This window comes from Ciona intestinalis, chromosome 9, assembly GCF_000224145.3.
Source record: "Ciona intestinalis chromosome 9, KH, whole genome shotgun sequence".
Lineage (NCBI taxonomy): Eukaryota > Metazoa > Chordata > Ascidiacea > Phlebobranchia > Cionidae > Ciona > Ciona intestinalis.
The window spans coordinates 4,133,703-4,155,100 of NC_020174.2; the positions used below are offsets into that span (position 1 = coordinate 4,133,703).

Consider the following 21,398-nt stretch of genomic DNA (forward strand, 5'->3'; position numbering starts at 1 on the left):
GTGAGTTCAATCCTCACTGGGGGCAAAGGTTTTATTTGTTAAAATAAACTGTTTTTTTCTTTAATTCCGTTTTTGTTACGTTAAGTTGTTCAGCGTGAGCCTCTATAGCTCAGTGGTAGAGCACTGGTCTCGTAAACCAGGGGTCGTGAGTTCAAACCTCACTGGAGGCAAAGGTTTTATTTGTTAAAATAAACTGTTTTTTTTCTTTAATTCCGTTTTTGTTACGTAAAGTTGTTCAGCGTGAGCCTCTATAGCTCAGTGGTAGAGCACTGGTCTCGTAAACCAGAGGTCGTGAGTTCAATCCTCACTGAAGGCAAAGGTTTATATTTGTTAAAATAAACTGTTTTTTTTTTTCTTTGCTTCCGTTTTTGTTGCGTAAATGTTGTTCAGCGTGAGCCTCTATAGCTCAGTGGTAGAGCACTGGTCTCGTAAACCAGGGGTCGTTAGTTCAATCCTCACTGGAGGCAAAGGTTTTATTTGTTAAATAAACTGTTTTTTTTCTTTAATTCCGTTTTTGTTACGTAAAGTTGTTCAGCGTGAGCCTCTATAGCTCAGTGGTAGAGCACTGGTCTCGTAAACCAGAGGTCGTGAGTTCAATCCTCACTGAAGGCAAAGGTTTTATTTATTAAAATAAACTTATTTTCTAATTTTTCTTTGCTGCACAATTTGTTGCGTAAAGTTGTTGTTCACCATGAGCCTCTATAGCTCAGTGGTAGCGCACTGGTCTCGTAAACCAGGGGTCGTTAGTTCAATCCTCACTGGAGGCAAATGTTTTATTGGCTTAAATCAACTGTTTTTTCTTTAATTCTGTTTTTGTTGCGTAAAGTTGTTCAGCGTGAGCCTCTATAGCTCAGTGGTAGAGCACTGGTCTCGTAAACCAGGGGTCGTGAGTTCAATTCTCACTGGAGGCAAAGTTTTTTCATTAAAATAAACTTATTTGCCTAATTCTTCGGTCGTTGCACATTTTGTTGCGTAAAGTTGTAGTTCAGCATGAGCCTCTATAGCTCAGTGTTGTCCTGAGTAAATTTTTATTAAAATAAACTTGTTTTCCTATTTCTTCGGTCGCTGCACAATTTGTTGCGTAAAGTTGTTGTTCACCGTGAGCCTCTATAGCTCAGTGGTAGAGCACTGGTCTCGTAAACCAGGGGTCGTGAGTTCAATTCTCACTGGAGGCAAAGTTTTTTCATTAAAATAAACTTATTTGCCTAATTCTTCTGTCGTTGCACATTTTGTTGCGTAAAGTTGTAGTTCAGCATGAGCCTCTATAGCTCAGTGGTAGAGCACTGGACTCGTAAACCAGGGGTCGTGAGTTCAATCCTCACTGGAGGCAGTTTTTGGGGTTGAAATGTATTTATAACAGTTCTCTGTAGTCGCATAACAGCGTACGCTATCTATGTTGTCCTGAATAAAATCAACGGTACTGTTGGTAAAATTCAAGAGACCACAGCTCTCAGGCAAATTTTGGTAAGATGGAAATCGTATTATATCTATGAGAGTTAAGTCAATCATGCGTGACATTGGGTATGGACAGAAAAAAAAATGTCTTATTTTGTATAAAGTGCAAGCATTAACTTGTTTTTGTAACTTACAGATCATTACCTAAGAGTAAACTTACTGTCAATATGCTTAGAAGGGCAGGAAAGCGTGCATACACCTTTGAGGTTGGTAAGACAGAAGAAAAGAACACGAACATTAAAGTGGAACGAACCAGCGAAGATGAAGATGGCTCGGAAAAAGAGAACGACGTGTTAGAAACTGCAGTTTTTGGTGGTTTAGTTTCTGTTGAACCGACAAAGGGGGCGAAAGAGAATGAATCTGACGAAGAATCGGTTGAAGATTCTAGTCAAAACGCTTTATGGTCAGACGAAGACGACTTGGTTCCAGACACTGATACGTTGATTTATAATGCAAGTAAAAATAAAGATAAAGTTATATCAGCAAGACAGAAACAGTTCGAGAAAACAGTAGGGTCCACACCTACCTGGGCAAAAGCAGTAAATAAAAAGGAATCTAGCGAATATGTTACAATAACTGCTTCCAAGTATATTGCTGATTCCCATTCTACTTTGGAGCCAAGAACCATCAACTTAAGTAAATGTGTGGATCTAAACAAACAGCAAACATCATTGCAAAGATTGGAAGGGTGCGAGTTCCACAAAGATGCCCAGATTGCACTCACTGCTTCCCAGGATTGTAGACTCAATTTATTCCAAGTGGATGGCAAAACAAATGCAAAAATCCACAGTTTGTTTATGGATAAATATCCAATTCGTTGCGCTCATTTTCTGGCAAATGGAAGCGAAATACTTATGTCTTCCAATCTAAAGTGGCTGTATAGTTACGACCTAATTTCTGGGACTGTGCAGAAGATACCGTATATCAAAGGAATAAAGGACACCAAGTTCACCAACTTTAAAGTATCTCCTGATGGAAAACACTTGGTATTTCTTTCAAAGTTCGGCAAAATGCACCTGGTAGACGCAAGAACAAAAGAGGCAATTACAAGCTTTAAAATGAACGGAAGTGTTTCAGACATTGATTTTATGAGCGGTGGTGAGAAAATGCTTTCTATTGGAGATGAAGGAATTGTCTGTATTTGGGACATAAGGATGCAGAAAAGTGTTGGAATGTTCACAGATGAAGGATGTGTAAATGGAACAGCAATCGCTGCATCACAGAACAGTTCTTACTTCGCCTGTGGATCTTATAGCGGAATAGTAAACTTGTATGACGAGCAATGTCTCACAAAATCAACACCTCAACCACTCAAATCATTCATGAATCTACAGTCTCCAATTACAACTCTAAAGTTTAACTCAACTTCCGAAATTCTTGCAATGGCTTCAAATTACCAGCACAATGCTGTGAAACTTGTCCATACTGCGTCATTGACAGCTTTTACCAATTTTCCAGACTTTTCCGATAAATTTATCAAACTGCCACGTTTTGTTGACTTTTCAGCCAACAGCGGTTACATGCTTTTAGGAAATAGCCACGGCAGAGCTTATCTTTATCGGCTTAACCATTTTAAACGCTATTAATTTTTTTTTCTGTCTGAAAAGTAGTTGTTTTATTTTACTGCCAATGTTTCAGTTCTTAAAACTATGTTGCAATAAGAATATGGTGTGCAAGCACGTATTTCAAACAAAATAAGACTTCATTGGTTATAGTTTTAAGATGTTTCTTTTGATTTAAGGTTGCCAATGTATTGCATTGTTCAGTTAGTTTTCCACAAAATCGTTTAAAAACATTACAGTTTTTCATGTATGCTAATCACTGAATACCGCAAAAATATGTTGGTGTCTTATAACAACTGCCTCTTTTCATTGCAGATGATACTTGAACTAATTCAATAGAACTATAACTATTTTATTAGAACATCTGTACAAACAACAGCCATGTCTGAAGCAAGTAACAACAAAGTGGCTTACTTCTATGACATGGATGTTTCACGGTTCCACTATGGCCCTGGTCACCCCATGAAACCTCACCGTCTTGCTCTTACCCACACTCTAGTGTTGCACTATGGCCTTCACAACAAGATGCAAATGTTTAAGCCGTACCGCGCCACTAGCCACGACATGTGTAGATTTCACTCTGAAGATTACATCAATTTCCTTCAGCGTATAACACCTATGAATCTAGCTGGTTTCACGAAAAACTTAAAACTGTTTAATGTGGGCGATGACTGTCCTGTTTTCCCTGGTCTTTATGACTTTTGCTCCATGTACACTGGTGCCTCTTTGCAAGCAGCGACAATGCTTAATAATAAGAAAAGTGATATCGCTATAAACTGGTCAGGTGGTTTGCACCATGCTAAGAAGTATGAAGCATCTGGCTTCTGTTACGTGAATGATATCGTCATTGCAATTTTGGAACTTTTAAAGTATCACCCTAGAGTATTATACCTCGACATTGATGTACACCACGGTGATGGTGTCCAAGAGGCTTTTTATTTAACGGACCGTGTGATGACTGTATCCTTTCATAAGTATGGCAATTACTTTTTCCCAGGCACTGGCGACATGTATGAGATTGGAGCTGAGAGTGGCCGCTATTATTCATTAAATGTACCACTTAAGGATGGCATTAACGATCAGGCTTATCAGCAACTTCTTAAGCCTATTATGAAAGCTGTAATGCAGTCATACCAACCCACTTGCATTGTTATGCAGTGTGGTGCAGACTCCCTTGGCTGTGACAGACTTGGCTGCTTCAACCTGACCATAGACGGACATGGAGAATGCGTGAAGTTCATGAAAGAGTTTGGCGTCCCAATGATGGTCCTTGGCGGCGGTGGGTACACTGTACGCAATGTGGCCAGGTGCTGGACACATGAAACTTCTATCATAGTAGGTCAGGAAATTAATGACGAATTACCTTATAACGAATACTTTGAGTATTTTGGTCCTGACTACACTCTTAGACCGGACACAAGTCGAGGTATAGAAAACCAGAACACTAAGCAGTATCTTGATCAACTGCGACAGATGTGTCTTGAGAGTTTAAAGATGATCACGCATGCTCCGAGTGTTCAGATGCATGAGGTTCCTCCGGATCTGCTCTCCTTTGACAACTACGAGTCCCTCAGTGAGTTGGATGTGAGAGAGAGGCAAGAAGACGTGGATCAGAGGATTGAACCAGATAATGAGTTTTATGACGGCGAAAAAGACAATGATAAAGAAAGTGATGTCAGCATATGATGAAAAGCCAGCAGCTGGTTATGCTTTATTTAACAACTTCTAGTGGGAAGAGGTGGACAGAATAGTTAGAAGATGCCTTGAAATTGTAGTGGTGCCCATTTCCACTTTTGAAATATGACGAATTGGTGTTTTAGCACTGTTTTGGCATATGAAATTGGATGATTTGTTAAACATTGTTTTTCTTTCTGACACGTTTTTATAGGTCTATATATTACGTATTAACATTGTTATGGGCCAAAAGCTTTATTTTATTATATTTTTATTATGTTGTTTAGTCATGTCATTTCAATATGATCATTTAAAATCATATGTAATTATAGCCTTAATACTATCTATATGCAGAAGGTTTGCTTTTACTAATGCAACACTTCTTCTATTTCTCGCTTTACAGGTTGTAAGATACATGTTGCAGTAGTTATTGTTTGCAGTTTTTTGATACTTTCTTGTTATTTTTTGCGCTACCTTGATTTTGCTTGCTTAACATTGCAGTATGTTTCCCGACACTAATAATAGCAAACAAATGGCAGAACAATTTGGTGGGGAATCAAAAGGTCGAAGAAAGTAAGAGATTTGAAATTTTTCTAACTGTTTTTATTTATACATATCTTTATATCTATTTGAGTAAGGTTTTACTCAAGAATATGGGTTTTAGGCTAGTGGGTAGCTGTATAATGTAAACGTATTGTCTGATATTTAATTACATTATATATATGTACTTTTCAAACCACCTGTTGTATATAAATAAATATGTAAGCTGAAATATTGATTTAGAAATCTAAAATGATATGTGGCATTTTGCAATGGTTTTGGGCTATATTATACTTGAAAAGGTTTAACTTGGTTTTTCCTCACAGAAGTAGTGGCTTGTCCAGAAACCCTAGTTATGGCTCGCAGAACAATTTGTACAGGGCCAGATCCTTACAAAGAATCGCCGACGAAAAAAGAGCAAAAAAGGTAACACAAAATGTTCGTGCTTATTCATACCATGTTAATTTTTATTTTTTACGATATATAATGAGTTTATTCCAAATCCAAATAATGTATGGATACATATACATAGCATTTAGAAAAAATTGCAACTTTTTTCCAGCACAGTACAGAATGTTCATTAAAATCAAACTATTCAAATGACTTCCTTTGTTACAATGTTATCCATCATGATGTAACAATGTGTGTTGACAGTAAGCGGCCGTACTCAATTACCCAACTAGCTTAACTGAATGATCCTCACTCTCTTAAGAGACAAGCACTTATCTAACAAAGTATATCAATCTGAAAACTGATTTTTCCAAATTCTCCACTAATTTTATTAATATTATTTTAAACAAAATACAAATTAGCGCTAAAGAAACGCTGATAAAACTTGTGTAATTGTTTTTTTAATTTCCATCATATCCAAGGTACCTTGCATACAATATGTGCTTTGTAGGTGTACATTTTTGCACCAATGTCATAGCACTTGGCTTTAACCTCAAGGAATTGAAGAGTGTGGGTGAAAGTGCTTCACTATGTTGTATATAATCACTTGTTTAAGAGCCACTAGTGCACATTATCGTTATAAAGCAGTTCTGAATGTTTCTAGTTTGAGTGTTACAGATTAGGCCGAGGGTTAAATAGTTTTATAATGGTGAGTGTTTACTTGTGATATAGTTTACTTACATAAGTGCATACATTATCTGTACTTATGTTTTAGTGTAGGCTTACGACCTGAAGCGTAATTAAATTTTAATATATAAATATATATATATATAATGTGTGTTATTAATTTGTAACCGTTTATATCATTCTTATTAAAGACACATATATTTATATATAAACAGAACACAGAGAATATGTATAAAAAAATAAGGATCGCGTCTGCTGTCTGTGTTCTAATAATTTTTGTGCATACTGCTTTGTAGAATATAGCCTATCCCCAATTACCCAATATTAATTTCTTCAGGTTCGGTTTTATCGAAATGGTGATAATTTTCACACCGGACTTGTGTACGCTGTTTCCACCACACGTTTCCGTACATTTGAAGCAATGCTTATTGATCTTACCAACCGTCTTGCTGATAAAGTACATCTGCCTCATGGTGTTAGGGTTGTGTTCTCTTTAGATGGGGCGCGGAAGATTGAAACTATACAAGAACTTGAACATGGTAAGTAAGCAGAATGTCAAGTTAGATCTGTACTGTAGTCTCAACTTTATTTTTTGCTGGGTAATGAGCCATTTTTGGCCTAAATCTTAATACACATGGTGTGTCACGCTGCATGACCTTGCCCATGTAGAATAGCACCTTAATTTATTTAAAATATTGAAAATAAAGAAAAAATTTATTTACAACATATATTAAAAATACAGTTTTCTTTTAACCAACTGTGCATCGTTTTTTCCCAATACATTGTTCTAAGTAAAGAAAAATCTATATTACAACAGATATTAAAAAATACACTTTTCTCAATGTGTGACCTACTGTATATACATTGTTTTCCCAGTACTTAAACAAGTTGTATTTTCCCCCAGGTGAAAGCTATGTATGTGCTTCATCAGACATGTTTAAACGTCTTGAATACGGACGTAACACCAACCCTAGCTGGTGTGTAAATGTTCGAACGGGTAGTTCTGCGTCACTTAGACTTCGACAACAAGTGAGTCGCTTATTTTTCACTTCAGTTGCTAAACCGACTCAGACTACACTTGCAAACATTAATTATTCAATACATAATATAAGCAGTCTGTTCAATTAGGTCATGCTAGTATTTCAATACACTTTATTAAAATGCTTACAGAATACAGCTAAACTGGTCACTGATTTAGATATGAGTGTTACTAGGAAATAAAATGGCTTTTAGGAGGTTAATAAACATAATAGAAGCATAAAGTAGTACACACAAAAAATTTTAAGTTGTTTATTACCTTGATTGTTAAGTGAATTGGCCAATGGGTCAATTGTGGCCTAAATATTAGGCCCCAGGACATGTGTATCACGCTGCAAGACCTCACCCACACAGAATAGAATAAGGAATTATTAATCAAAATGACACTTTCATAATATTGATTGAAAATTGCTAATCAACCTGAACTTTAACTTTGTCAATTTTGGACACTCTAACAGTGTTGTACTGTTTTATTGTTTTTGATTTTGTTTGATCCTCAGGAGAAAAACGGAGGATGGTTCATGGAGGACATGAGGAGCTGTGTGAGCCACGAGTCGCTCTGCAGGAATCTTCCCCTAGAGCGGGAGAGCCGGGACTTCATCAAACCAAAGCTCGTCACCATTATAAGGAGTGGAGTAAAGCCCCGAAAAGCGGTGTGTATAAAAATAATATTTTAAAATTTGAAATTGAAAACTGATTGGTATCTGAAAAATAAAAGAAAGGTAATATTTTTTCTTTAACCAAAACTTTAATTTATAAATATAATAAAATTTATTACAAAAACCTCAAAAAATTTAATAATATTATTAGCTTCAACTATAAAAATCACTTATAAAAATATATATATATAATAATAATGTGTAAATCTTCGATTTAAAGTTGAATTTGTAATATATATATAATTCTTTAGCTAAATAATTTAAAGCTCTTTTTTTTTCACAGGTTCGAATTCTGCTGAACAAGAAAACTGCTCATTCTTTGGAACAAGTTTTAAATGATGTAACAAAAGCAATTAAGCTTGACACTGGTGCTGTGAGGAAGGTGTATACTCTGCAAGGCAAGCAGGTAACTATGATGCTATACCAGAAGCTGAGTTAAAACTATCTTTATTTGCTTTAATTTAATCACATGTACTTTTTTTAATAATAATGTGCACCGGCCAATGTCCGCCAGTTTAGCGTAAAGAAAAGAACACAGAACCTTAGATTTTTGTGATTTTTTTGAGCTTGTTTTTCAATCTGAAATTGATTTTTTAAGCTCCAAGTACAAGGCATAGTTTGTACAGCTGTCACAAAGCATTACGTCTTATTAGTCTTATTTAAAACCTTCTTCATCTAATACTATTGACTTGTTTTAGCTGATTTTAAATATTGCATATTTTCCCTATTATTATCCACTATTAAGCCTTTAAAAAGTGTAGTGTATTCTAAGCTACAAAATGTAATTCTGTTTTTATCACTCAAATATAAAAATTTCCGACGCTTGCGTATTTTTTACATCATGACGTTTTCTTATATACCAGGTTCAAAGTCTGCAAGATTTCTTCGGTAACGACGATATATTCATCGCATATGGACACGAGAAACTTTCCCAAGATGATTTTGACATTGATGCAGATGGTATGCAGTTTTACATATTATTAATATTATCAATATAGCAGATAAAGATGTTTAAAAAATAAAGTGAATGTGGTAAAAAATATTATACATACATACTTTTAAAAAAAATCGTTTTTACTTTTTTCTAATTTTTAAATATTATGATTTCTATTTACATCTAAAGCTATAGTAGAAAATTTGAATCGAATTCTAAAATTAGGTTTACTATGATTTTAACATATGGTCCAATGTCTATACAGAACTGCTGTTCCTATAAATAAAGCTTTGTATTTTTCAAAATATGCATAATTAATGTATTCCTGCAATCCCAAGAGTTGTAAAATTATTGCGTGCAAAATGTGGCTCACGTAGTCCAGACCTATAGGCTTTGACTTAATAGGCCTTGTGTATGGCAGGGTGTACCGTTGTAAGGCATAAGTGTTAGTTGTCGTTTTGCGACGGGAACTCCGCTCTAGGTCGAATCTGTCGCGTTTTTGGCTCTTAAATAATTTACAAGTCTTTCAGCCTGCTGCTCTGTTTAAATGTGACGCCCGTCCTGTTCATTTCATTAATGCTCGATTCTTATTGATTTTACGCCGCTGGTGACTTAAAATGGGTGAATTTCCAATTTCCTTGCATAAGCCAGCTGTGGTAGTTAATTCACGCGTTGAAGGCCGATTTTAAAAACAACGGTTTTATGTGTATGGTGTTTACTATTACCCCAACTTTATTAAAAGTACATTCACTTTGTAAAACATCATGCGTGTAGGTGTAGGTATAGTACCTAAACAGCAGTGCCTTGAGTCATGACCACTGTGACCGACACATATAGTATCACTGTGGTGTAAGATGTGATATACCGTTATCACATATATCTCATATTTCCGACTCCTAGCGTGTTTATTTAAACTAACAACACTCCTTTAAAGTCGTAAGGATACGGTTATATAGTTCTTTAAATGTTCTGTTTACTACAAAATAGGACTATAGAAAAAGGAAATAGCGTCCCATTTTACCCCACCCCACTGTATTACTTCCGTCCTTTTATCTGCAGAAGCGAAATTCATTCGCCCTTATTCATCACAAACTGCCCGTACGCCTCGTGTTACATTACAAAGAAAAGGCAGCGCCCGTCTCAACCGAACCGCGGATTTTCCAACATCGCCACAAGGCAAGGCCGCACCTCGTCGGGCACAATCACTACGGATCTCACCCACGCATCATAAGAAACCGCTGTCCTTGGTATGTATAATGCCGCCGACTAAATATGCAGTTTATGGGCAAAATTACAAAAAAAATGCTGTGACTAAATATGCATATTCGAATAAATTGCCAATAATGCTGGCAACTTTACTAAATATGCAGCTAATGCACAAAAATTGTCAAAAACAGTAAACACTGACAATTTAATATGCAGCTCATTGGCAAAAATTATCACTTTCTCAAGAGCTGCAGCGTCTGGCCACGACCTACTACAGATATTTCTCTAGTATAGACCGTGGTTTGACATACACAATTCTCTTGTATAGTACGACAATGCATGCTTCTTAAAGGAGTTTTTATAATAATTGAAATTGCAATAGTTTGTGTTAAAGTTACTTAATCTTTCACACCGAAGTTTTATAAATGTATGAGTAAAATTGATTCCGTCTCTTCACTGTAACGAAGATCGGAAAAGTTTACAAGAGCAAACTACGAATGGTAACCATAAAACGAAATATGTTTATGCATGAAACAGAAAAAATAACATATACTGGTATTGTTAAATATACGATCGCCCGAAAAACAATAAACTATTCTTTGGTCGATATTGAATAATCTGCAGAACTTTATCTTCTTGTTTCCCTACAGCATAGCGGCAGTATGCTGGAAATGGACACGTCGCCTTACCCGCAGCAAATCCATGAACGTTACGAAGTTGCTGAGATAATTGGTGATGGAAACTTCGCTGTTGTACGTGAGTGCGTGGAAAGATCGACCGGACGTAAATTCGCACTCAAGATTATAGACAAAGCGAAATGTGTCGGCAAGGTGACGGTTTTCAGCTATTTTAAATATAGTATTGTTAGATTTATTATGTTTTTTTTCATCTATTGGCCCAGTTGATAGTAAACAAAGAATAATTATAAAAGTATGTATCCGTAGTCGACTCTAAATCAGCGTTGTTAACTGTTCAAAACAAGATAGGAAAATGTTTTATTTTTTTCAAGGCAGCCTACGAGTATACCATGTAAATTGCTTTGTTGCTATATTACCGTTATTGTAACGTTAAAATCTGGTTAACTGGAAAATCATACTTTTAACTGTCCGTTTCTGTTACAAAATTTAGCTTGTAAAATGTATAGTTTTTTCAATGCTATTTTCAATGTTGTAGCTATATGACAAACGTGACCGTTCTACATTGTACACGCTTATTTAGGCATATGTTTATTACTATACTTAAACGACTAAAGTATAAACCAATATTATTCTTATTGTAATCGAATTAATTCAAGTCCAGCCGTCATGGGTAGAGTTATCCCATAGGGATTAATTCTTCATTAACTTATTTATTATAACAAGAATCCCACGAGTGCATGCAGTATGTTGTATAATCTGTTTACCATATGCTGTATTATCATGCACATCATGTGACCGTATGCTGATAATGCAATGTGTTCAATCTTAATTTAGGCTTTTAAAAATACCATTAAGACTCTCAATAGGTTTTGTTAAATGTAGAATTGCCATGTGGTATTTCGACTATTATGGGTAGCCTTGCCTATAATTGAGACGTTTGGAAATTTATGTTATTCCGTTTTTTAGCATGTCTGTCTTTTTAAAAGAATGTTTATTATAAAGCTTTAGCGGTAAAAGTTTTTAGGTGTAGTTAAATGATAAAATATCATGAATATAGCTTGAACACCCTAGATGGTTTTGTTACTTGCGTTATGTAACCTACACCTTATGCTTGTAGCCACGCCATGGCTCAGACAGCAGTGGTTATAGCGCGCCTGTTTCTAACCGAGAGGTTATGGATTTTAAGCATGTCGCTGCTACCATTGTGGGTAATTGCTCTTACCCAATTGTCCTTTATTTGTTGTCTAAGTTGTAAGCTATACATTACAAAGGAATAAATAAATACATATACAAACTGAGCGGGAACGACGTGTATATAGGCCGTGTTATAAATACGGTGCCCCGCCACGCCAGGATTAATCAAGTTTATTCAATCACTTTTTACGAGTTGTATGAAACTACAAAGTATGAAACTTGTGTCCACAAGTAATCCGCTTAGCTGTTAACAGTGACATTGGTATTTACCATTTACAGGAATACATGATTTTCAATGAGGTTTCCATCTTACGTCGTGTGAAACATCCGAACGTGGTTCGTCTTCTGCAGGATTTCGATCTGAAGTCGGAGATCTATTTGGTTATGGAGCTAGTCAACGTTAGTGAGCTTTAAGTTTGGTGTTTTGAGTTTCTGGTTCTGGTTTTCAAACCATAGGATTCTCTCTGTCATTTCTATTTGCTATCTTAAGCAACTGATTTGTAATGGATATTTTGTAATGTTTTTTTGCACATTCTGCTTTTGTTTCTGCGGATTTTGAAAATTTTTTTGTGCGTTGTTATTACATCTGGATAATCAGTACTTATTCCTAAGTAGTCAGATGATGCTAATGACATTAGTCTATTACAGCCTAGTTATCGTATTGCGTGATATTACTAATATTTTATACCACACACAGGGTGGGGACTTGTTTGGTGCAATTTCTTCAGCATCCCGATACACGGAGAGAGATGCGAGTGGTATGCTGCATAACTTGGCCAGCGCACTTGCTCATTTGCATAAACTGCGGATCGTTCACCGCGACATTAAGCCTGAGAATCTACTGGTAAGCAAAAATCACATGCGTAAATTTAACGACAGTTGTTATAACATGTATGTTCTGTTTCATACACCTCGTGGACGTTTACGAGTTACAACGTATGCAACTTTGGGGGTGATTGTTTTTCAGTATGTTCGACAATTTAGACAACCCATCAGTGACTACTGGGTTAGAGCAATTGTCGTTAAATGTCTTGCCCAGGGATACGTAAGCCTACAAAGGTAGCAGCGACGAGCCTAAGATACAATGGTTCTTTTAAGTGTTTTTATGCTGTTGTAAACTTAAAATTTTGTGTTTTTTTAATTTAGGTTTGCGAGTATGAAGACGGCAGCAAAGCATTGAAACTTGCCGACTTTGGTCTCGCAACCACAGTCACTGGACCATTATACACAGTGTGTGGGACACCTACTTATGTTGCACCCGAAGTCATAGCACAAACTGGGTGGGTTATGCTACAGAATTTACGTACAATCTGTAAGAAGGTTTTTACATATTGCTTGCGAGACAATGCATTTTGCATTGCAGAACGATTTTTTTGCGTATTTTTAGTTAAAGCATATTTTATTCATAGAACGTATTATGTTTGATGAATAATACTTTACTCATATATCACCCAAACATTCGCTTTTTTGTTGAGTGTATGTTACTACGTATTTCGAATTTATAAGACGAACCTGACCGCTGGTACTTGACCTATACGCAACAAAGCGACTTGATTGGTTATGAACGTGGATAGCTGCGTACCACTTTATATATTAGAGATTGCCAACTGTTTAACACCCCACCACGCAGGTATGGTGTAAAAGTCGACGTGTGGGCAGCTGGTGTCATAATTTACATTCTTCTGTGTGGTTTTCCTCCTTTTCGATCTGAGGCAAACCACCAAGAAAAAATTTTCGACGCCATCTTGGCCGGGGAGCTCGACTTTCCACCAGAGCATTGGAAACATATTTCAGAATCAGCTTGCCAGTTAATCAGAGCTACTCTGCATATGAACCCCAAGCTTCGATTCTCAGCTGAGCAGATTCTACGACACCCATGGGTTGCAGTAAGCGTTTGTTTTTACCACCGAGTTTTCGTTATTTAGCTAGCGCCGTGGCATCAGTAGTCCGCGCGCCTCTAAGTCGAAGGTGACGGGTTCAAGTCGTCGTTGCTGTCATTGTTGCGTATATGTCCGTGGACAAGACACTTAACGACAATTATTTCAACCTAGTGATCACTAATGAAGTATCTATTATTTCAGCCATACACAAAAAAAACCAAAGCTACACTACGTGGTAACTCGTAAGCGGGCATGGAGTGTATGAAACAGGACAACCGTATTGTAACAATTGCCCCGCCATGCGAAAGTAAACAAGTTACATTCATCCATTTTTTCAGGAAGACACTGCGTTGGACAGAGACATGAAAAAAGCTGTGTCCAACAAATTGTTGACTTTCCATCCAACTTCACCTGATGAACTTTCACCAACTAAAGAACGAAAGAAGAGAGTTAACCTCGGTGGTCGAGTATTAGCTGTGAGTGACGAATCACACTGTATATTCAGTAATCTTTGTCTTGCAAAGGGCTTAGTTGCTTTTATGCTGATCTTTTTCCAATTACTGAAAATTTCATAGTGTATAGTATAGTGGGGGCGATGGGACAACTTTTCTTTCTGCTTTCTCGGGCCATTTGGTAGTAAACAAAGAAAATTCAAAGAATTTTAAAACCATATCCTCACGACATCCATAGATCGTTGTTAATTGTTTAAAACACGATTAAGATATTTGGATAATATGTGCTAAAGGTGTCCCATCTTTCCCCATCCTACTATATATATATATTGTTAATTTGTTATACATCCTACTTTTCCCTTTGTAAGACAAAGTTGTCCCTCTAGTTTCATCTGGCCCATGCTCAAATTGTCGTTGTAGCAGCTTTGTGTCGTATATGTTTCCATGTAATGTAAAGGTGGCCGCTTTGTAATGTATTGCATCTGTTTTCGCTCGTTTTATGCGCCAGATTTATGTTGCAGAACTATGCAAGATGACCGAAAAAGTAAGGTAGAGCACGTAGAACGTGTTAAAAGGTACCGTGATGTGTTTATTTACCAGCAGTGTTGCATGTTCATGTAGCTTTACGTATATTTCATCACTCTTAACTTTATACACCTTTTGAACCGTTGTTTTAGTTGCAATTTTTTGTATGTTTCAGCTCACTGCTTTAGATAAGAACGACCGCATGATGGCGTCATTGCAGCCAACGGCGTCCGATGATGCGCCACAAGAGGGCGCTGGCCTCAACGACGATTGCCCCATTTCCCCGGAGTACGATTCCCCAGACGCGTTTTAAAATACCACCTTTTCTTTATCCTATCACAGCTTAACCCAAAACTAACGCAACAACGCCTTCACAACATGACATAACAGCATAGCCGCCGTGGATCTAAATGCCTTCGCCCGAGCTGAATAAGACGTATATCTTAGGAATTAAAAGCCTACATTATGACTGCTACTTTCATATATCGCTTTCCGCCTGCGCAAGCAATTCGTTTTTTATTTTTTCGTAACTGTGATGTTGTACCGTTTTCAGTATTCGTTCCTCGTATAAGCATACCGTGACCACTGTTGTTTAATAGTTGTATGTAAAGACATCTAGTTGCTCTCGCATTGCACATATTTTCTTACGCGTCTGTACTACGAACAACATACCTTCTTTAGATGCTACCCAAGCCTTCATTTTTTAGAACAAACGAGATGCTAAATTATATAGCATATGCATCCTTTTTGCTTTAGACTGCCCTTAGTTTTTGTTCGATGCATGACACAACTAGTTGTATTCGCCATATATAGTCATTGTTTCGCTTAAATTAGTCGTTGTGCTAGTATATCTCTTTAGTATCTACGTAATTGGTCCGAGTTTGACTTCATACGTTTATCATGCATGGAGATTTAATTTCTTGTACTTTGCGAGTAACAAATAAATAACAGCATTGGCATCTTTAAACTGAAGTGTTTTGGTTTTAAACATTAAACGGTAAGACTGGTACAATATACTTTATCCATTTTGTACGCACCATGTTTGGTTTCTGTCTACCAGAGTGCCTACAAATATTTATATACGGACAGATGTCTGCGAGTAAAATCGTACGCGATAGGATTTTTTATTTTACAAAATTTATTTGTTGTTACTAAAAAAGTATCTTTATTGGATAAATTACAATATTACCAAAAACTAAACGAACTGTCGTAATAGAAACCAATACTGACCAAACTAAAAGCAGTCGCACCCCAACAAATAATAAATACTTTAACAGGAACCGCCCAAATGTTGACCTTTGCCCTTTTCTATTTTAATCTTGCTTGCTGTAGTTGTTTCTCAAGCACGGGTTATCTTGTAACTAAGTGCATTGAAATCGAAAATGAAAGTAATATAGTTTGTTGTGTATGATTAACCGAATTTATAAAATACAGGCTTAAAATACATAGGAAATGACCATGTTTTATGGTGTTAGTGTATAGTGTTATTTGTTTATATTTGTTATCGCGTAAGCTGTAAGCCGTAATTTTATCAATGAGGTCGAAATAGTTACGATTATAAATTTACTTGTTTGAATTCACCATGCTGTTAATGCACAATCATTCAGGTGCAGTCACTACACGTCGGGTAATTGACTAATATCCGTTTTACCGGTATTTTTGACACTCGATTTATAAACGGGCGCATAGTTAAAATTAAGAAGCCTTGTCCCTTGTCCAAACCATCTGTTTAAATTTACGCTTTTTATTTTTTTACATATGACTAATAAACTTAACTGTAATATGAATCAGACACACATAGCATCTTTCACTTGCGCACAATGTTGTTGCAATTTCTATTTTGACTCTTGCTGACTTTTATCATGTAGCATGATTCATTATGTATAATATATAACTTAGTATTTCTGTTTCATGTGAATACATAGCTCGGTGTTGCATACATTGGTGTTGTGAATCTGTTATACACCGTGAATGCTTTCTAAAGATTGGACATTGATCTCAAAAACTGGTTGTAAACATCTTTAACTGTACCAGCGGAATTTTTCAAGGTATTGTTTTATGTATGTATATATTACGGTGTATAATTTTAATAACACCAACTCAATTTGATGTTTACCAATTAATTAAAGAAATTACGACCTTTTTTCTAATGTTTGTATAACTTCAATATTGCTTTTTTAATGGTGACTCTCACTGTTAATTGCATCTACAGACCTGACACTTTCTCATTTAAGCAAGCTGAGAAAATCAATATAATCCGGTGCAGATTCTAATTTTAGACACCCAGTCATGCAGTGTGGTAGCCTCTGATCAGAGCACACTCCGTTTCAACGCGGCACCCTCTCCAGTTTAAATAGGATCTATAAATTGTGAGCAACGTAACTGCTTAGTGCACCACCGAAACTATTGATTGACTCATGAAAGGCGAGAGCCAGCAGAACAGGAAATTGCCAGCATTCGGTGGCCCAGAGTCTATGCTGTGTATGGAGGCTTGTGACATCTTGTTTAGTTGCTGTTTTAATTCAGTGATGATGTAAACTTTTCCCTGTATTATGTATACAGAGAAAAGTCACTGCCTTAATTGGATAGTTGAACTGGGATGGCTTAGTGGTATAAATGTTTTACAGTTTAGAAAGTATAGTTTGTGCTGTGAAGTTTGGTGATAGATTTTTTTAAATGTATAAATAATATATTAAGCTTGAAACTCATACAAGAAAGTAGAGTATTTATGAATCTAACAAAGTATAATGAATAGAAATCAAGTGAATTAATTTCTGCGATTTAGTTTGTTTTAAACCAATAGCACAGTGCAGTATGAATAAAAGAATGTAATCAGTTTTAAACAGCCAGTTCGTGGCAAGCGTCAGTCATTTGTTTTTGATAACGAACCATTTCCTGGTTTGCTACCTACAGCTCTCAGTGGGTTTTTGGCCCTTTTCAATGAAGTTCAGCATTGAGGTACACAGGAAACATTGATTGAAACAGGGCTTGATTATGTTGCACTTTCAGCCAGGGGGAGTCGGTTTTAATATAATTGGTAGAATTTTCTTGCATGTAATAGCTAACCAGCTACATAATATATATTTAACAATATAGTTACATGTTAGGTTATATTATAGAAATAGGTTTATGTTAAAACAGTTTTGTGGTAGTAGGTTGAACAATTTTGATGTCAGCTATTGAGGTATACAAGATTATTAATATTAGCAATTAGCATTTAAAATCCACTGTATAACCGGTTCAATTCCTTATGGCCGTGTGTTTATAGTATGAATGTACAAATGTACTCGACCAAAAATAAAATCTGTCCTTAAGCTGTAATTTTGTATGTATCAATATTTTCCTTCTAGAACTATTGTCATTAGTTTATTTTTTCTTTGTGCTTGGTGGAAACTGTTATATTTGGTGTTAGATTAATCACGAAGTCATTACGTGCTGAACACCCCACTTACATAGTAGACCATTCTTCTGCTAGTCCTGTACATACTACAAGAGCTAGCGCTGCTGGGACTGGAACAATGCAGGTAAATCCAAGGTTTTAGTTTTGATTTCAAAATGATATAAACACTTGAAAAAAACGCCTAAAAGTTTAGGTTTACAGAACCACTAAGTACTAAAGCCTTTGAAAGTGCATGTTTCAAAAGCAGAGGTTCCATATATCTTAAATACATGACATGCCACTTCCATTCTTGGAAAAAGAGGGAATTCGGATTCCTGTTTTCCTTATTTAAAACTTCATCTTATTAGTAATATACTCCTACTAATAAAAATCAGAACAGCCATACAATATTACTTTAAATTGTGTGGTCTTAAAGCTACATCCTGTTTTTTTAGCATTGTTTTCCTACTTAATAAAATAAATGCTATAAATTTAATAAAAATTGTCATAATGCTAACATAATATTGTTTATGTGGTAGACAAGTATGGTGTTGACAAATGGCCTTAGTAAAATGGGTCCACAGTTTCTAAACTCATACAAAACTGAGTAATGGCAAACCACCCACAGTGTACTGGGTGTTTAAATTATTCATTACCCTCCACGCACTTTGTGTATTCAATTTCCAGTATCTATTGATTATTGCAGCTTTCTATGTGGAGTATTCATTAGTGTCTTTCTTGGGAATACAATCCGAACAATTAATCACCCGACAACAAAAAGCAATCTTAAATTTAGTTTGACCCCACATTCATTGTCCAGGAACAGGGTGTCATGTTTTAAAAAGATGACATAGAATCTTGCCTTTGTAAAGTAATACTCCCATTAGAGGACTGTGACAAAAACAAATTAGTTTTTGACTTTACAAACCATTAAAACAGGCGATCAAGTGTGTTGTGGTTGGAGATGGAGCTGTTGGTAAAACCTGTTTGCTGATCAGCTACACAACCAATGCTTTCCCTGGAGAATATATTCCCACTGTGTTTGATAACTACTCTGCCAATGTCATGGTAGATGGCCGCCCTGTCAACTTGGGATTATGGGATACAGCAGGGCAGGAGGATTACGACAGGTGTGTATTACCTCTGATGCTTAATGGAATGTTATGTAAGGCTGCTAAGATTCTTTATTCATAATTGTGGCGATTCTCCCTCGAATGCTATTTAGGAAATGTTAGTTTCGAAAAGATTAATTTACCACACTCTTATTCCATAAAAAAATTAATCTGGCTGCATATTTGTCTGTTCGTTGCATTGCATTTCGTATAAAATAAGTCCAAATCAATATTTATAATGGTTTTCATTTTAACTGTGTTTAAATTGTATGCTCCCAAAAGTAAGATAAAACGTCCTTTTGATTGCACAATATATTGGTAATGCTCACTAATTTGACGTCATTAAATGCGTGCACACTCGTTGAGCAAGCTGCGTACAGCATAAGGAAGTGGAGATTTACCAGACGCAGTTAGCCGTACTTACGTTCTAAACCAGTCTGGGATACTAACAACAGCCGTCGTAATGTGACGTTTTAAGTTGCAACATTTGTAATTTCCGCATTAACCACCCTGTGTGCAGACTTCGGCCTCTCTCCTACCCACAAACGGACGTTTTTCTGATCTGTTTCTCACTCGTGTCACCAGCCTCATTCGAAAACGTGCGCGCAAAGTGGTATCCAGAAGTCGCACACCACTGTCCAGATACACCGGTCATTCTCGTGGGAACAAAACTTGATTTACGTGACGACCAGGTGACTTTATTTACTCAAGCTAACTGGCGATATACAGTTACTTTACTATCACCCAATTTTACCACCGCAAAATAGTTCTATAGTCTATAAAAGTACATTAGAAAGCTGTGGATCCCTTTTTAATATTCTTTATTTATTTACAATGGTTATTTTAGATGAAACATTTAATAATAAACATAAGCACATATTATTCACTCTATTTTTTAATCCACAAGCGTAACATTTATTTCTAATCCAGGAAACCATCCAAAAGCTGAAAGAAAAGAAACTTGCCCCAATCCTCTACCCACAAGGGTTGCAGATGGCGAAAGAAGTGAACGCCGTAAAGTACCTGGAGTGCTCGGCTCTCACCCAAAAAGGCCTGAAAACCGTTTTCGACGAGGCGATCCGCGCCGTCCTGTGCCCTGAGCAAAAGCCGAAGAAAAAGAAGCCCTGCGAGCTTTTGTGATCGCCACTCGCGTTGCAGATACAGCGAACTGCCATTCACTACAGACGGTAGACCGCCACCGTTTTATTCAAAATTTTTAATAACGTAATTCGTTTTGAACTCTTCGGATCCTTATTGCGTAGCGTATTTGCTGCCTTCACGCAGCTCGTTTCCTACTTCATGTGACATCTACCATTACAAAAAAACAACACGTCGTATAAATTTAACGTGCTAGCACTAATTCATTATCGCCTTCATCGTACGCACTAATTATTGAAGCGGTAATCCATTAACGACCCAAATTTTAGGATAGGTTCCTTATCAAAATCTGGAAAACTCGCGTGCGTCCATGTTGCATGGTGTTTTGCGACCGCGTGCAATTACTGTTATAACTCGGCTGCCTCTGCCGGGTTCCTAACACATGTGCATATCCAAATCACGTCGTTATTTCATTTACAAAAGATTCATGCGCCGTTGCGTATCATGCCTGGCCAATCCTTTATAAGTTAAAACTCTTTTCATGTACATATCAGTATTCAATCAATTTTTTACACTTCAAATCATTCAAATTATTAATACTTCGTCGCTTTAGGTCAAATAGTTAATTTGCTCCTTCGGTCCTTCAAACAACGCCAGGTTAAGCGGCTGATTTTTCATTAGCAGTCCAGCCGCCCTTCCCTGTCGTCTTGATGTTATTACCCTAGATATATTGGTATTATTAACGTATCACTTAATAATTTGTCGTGTACACCAAGAGAACGAATAAAGCTCAAACTTCTGAAAATCGTTTTAGGCGTTATTGTGCTAACTTTTGGTACTGTGGGGTAAGATGGGATGCCGTTGGCTTCTAAATGTTGTATTTTTCGATCGTTTTTTAAACAATTAACAACCCTTTTTTAGAGCCGCGGGGCAAGGGCTATATAATTCTGTAAATATTGTTTACTATCAAGTTGG

At 36.5% G+C, this 21,398-nt stretch overlaps 4 protein-coding genes and 6 non-coding genes across 14 annotated transcripts; all 10 read left to right on the plus strand.

Annotated features, from left to right (window-relative positions):
• The first annotated feature begins 98 nt into the window (after nt 1-98).
• Nucleotides 99-170, plus strand: trnat-cgu. Its single transcript has one exon. It is a non-coding gene; the product is annotated as a tRNA-Thr (tRNA).
• A 74-nt stretch (nt 171-244) lies between these two features.
• Nucleotides 245-316, plus strand: trnat-cgu. The gene has a single exon. It is a non-coding gene; the product is annotated as a tRNA-Thr (tRNA).
• A 224-nt stretch (nt 317-540) lies between these two features.
• On the plus strand, nt 541-612 carry trnat-cgu. Its single transcript has one exon. It is a non-coding gene; the product is annotated as a tRNA-Thr (tRNA).
• Nucleotides 613-839: 227 nt separating this feature from the next.
• trnat-cgu lies at nt 840-911 on the plus strand. The gene has a single exon. It is a non-coding gene; the product is annotated as a tRNA-Thr (tRNA).
• A 192-nt stretch (nt 912-1,103) lies between these two features.
• Nucleotides 1,104-1,175, plus strand: trnat-cgu. Its single transcript has one exon. It is a non-coding gene; the product is annotated as a tRNA-Thr (tRNA).
• An 83-nt stretch (nt 1,176-1,258) lies between these two features.
• trnat-cgu lies at nt 1,259-1,330 on the plus strand. Its single transcript has one exon. It is a non-coding gene; the product is annotated as a tRNA-Thr (tRNA).
• A 144-nt stretch (nt 1,331-1,474) lies between these two features.
• Nucleotides 1,475-3,331, plus strand: LOC100179094 (U3 small nucleolar RNA-associated protein 18 homolog). The gene is made up of 2 exons (XM_026836081.1): nt 1,475-1,569; nt 1,604-3,331. Exons 1-2 carry the CDS (start codon nt 1,490-1,492, stop codon nt 3,039-3,041), a joined length of 1,518 nt encoding a protein of 505 aa, XP_026691882.1. The 5' UTR covers nt 1,475-1,489; the 3' UTR covers nt 3,042-3,331.
• Nucleotides 3,332-3,341: 10 nt separating this feature from the next.
• On the plus strand, nt 3,342-5,094 carry LOC100178372 (histone deacetylase 3). The gene has a single exon (XM_002124726.4). It carries the CDS (start codon nt 3,399-3,401, stop codon nt 4,701-4,703), a length of 1,305 nt encoding a protein of 434 aa, XP_002124762.1. The 5' UTR covers nt 3,342-3,398; the 3' UTR covers nt 4,704-5,094.
• On the plus strand, nt 5,093-15,801 carry LOC100180743 (serine/threonine-protein kinase DCLK2). 2 transcript variants are annotated; one of them, XM_018813290.2, is made up of 16 exons: nt 5,093-5,264; nt 5,558-5,657; nt 6,646-6,847; nt 7,213-7,337; nt 7,847-7,999; nt 8,289-8,411; nt 8,869-8,965; nt 9,999-10,186; nt 10,796-10,975; nt 12,257-12,376; nt 12,675-12,821; nt 13,124-13,257; nt 13,608-13,863; nt 14,196-14,333; nt 14,831-14,884; nt 15,010-15,801. In XM_018813290.2, exons 1-15 carry the CDS (start codon nt 5,194-5,196, stop codon nt 14,843-14,845), a joined length of 2,049 nt encoding a protein of 682 aa, XP_018668835.1. In that variant the 5' UTR covers nt 5,093-5,193; the 3' UTR covers nt 14,846-14,884; nt 15,010-15,801. The 2 variants fall into 2 exon arrangements, with proteins under 2 accessions (XP_018668835.1, XP_002125182.2); XM_002125146.5 differs by lacking the exon at nt 14,831-14,884.
• On the plus strand, nt 5,315-21,228 carry LOC445702 (Rac1 protein). Of its 4 annotated transcripts, XM_026835750.1 has the most exons (7): nt 16,443-16,461; nt 16,760-16,882; nt 17,047-17,203; nt 18,247-18,358; nt 19,153-19,343; nt 19,846-20,017; nt 20,256-21,228. In XM_026835750.1, exons 4-7 carry the CDS (start codon nt 18,353-18,355, stop codon nt 20,463-20,465), a joined length of 579 nt encoding a protein of 192 aa, XP_026691551.1. In that variant the 5' UTR covers nt 16,443-16,461; nt 16,760-16,882; nt 17,047-17,203; nt 18,247-18,352; the 3' UTR covers nt 20,466-21,228. The 4 variants fall into 4 exon arrangements, with proteins under 4 accessions (XP_026691550.1, XP_026691549.1, XP_026691551.1 ...); XM_026835749.1 differs by lacking the exons at nt 16,443-16,461; nt 17,047-17,203 and adding an exon at nt 5,315-5,329; XM_026835748.1 differs by lacking the exon at nt 17,047-17,203 and having other exon boundaries at nt 16,292-16,461.
• The last annotated feature ends 170 nt before the right edge of the window (nt 21,229-21,398 follow it).

Coding starts and splice junctions, on each gene's coding strand:
- LOC445702 (XM_026835749.1), top strand. Junction 19,344..19,845: donor GGGCAGGAGGATTACGACAG/GTGTGTATTACC, acceptor CCCTGTGTGCAG/ACTTCGGCCTCTCTCCTACC. Junction 20,018..20,255: donor TTGATTTACGTGACGACCAG/GTGACTTTATTT, acceptor TTTCTAATCCAG/GAAACCATCCAAAAGCTGAA.
- LOC100179094 (XM_026836081.1), top strand. CDS start 1,490: ATGAGAGTTAAGTCAATCATGCGTGACATTGGGTATGGACAGAAAAAA. Junction 1,570..1,603: donor TTGTATAAAGTGCAAGCATT/AACTTGTTTTTG, acceptor ATCATTACCTAA/GAGTAAACTTACTGTCAATA.
- LOC100180743 (XM_002125146.5), top strand. CDS start 5,194: ATGTTTCCCGACACTAATAATAGCAAACAAATGGCAGAACAATTTGGT. Junction 6,848..7,212: donor TATACAAGAACTTGAACATG/GTAAGTAAGCAG, acceptor ATTTTCCCCCAG/GTGAAAGCTATGTATGTGCT. Junction 10,187..10,795: donor ATAAGAAACCGCTGTCCTTG/GTATGTATAATG, acceptor GTTTCCCTACAG/CATAGCGGCAGTATGCTGGA.
- LOC100178372 (XM_002124726.4), top strand. CDS start 3,399: ATGTCTGAAGCAAGTAACAACAAAGTGGCTTACTTCTATGACATGGAT.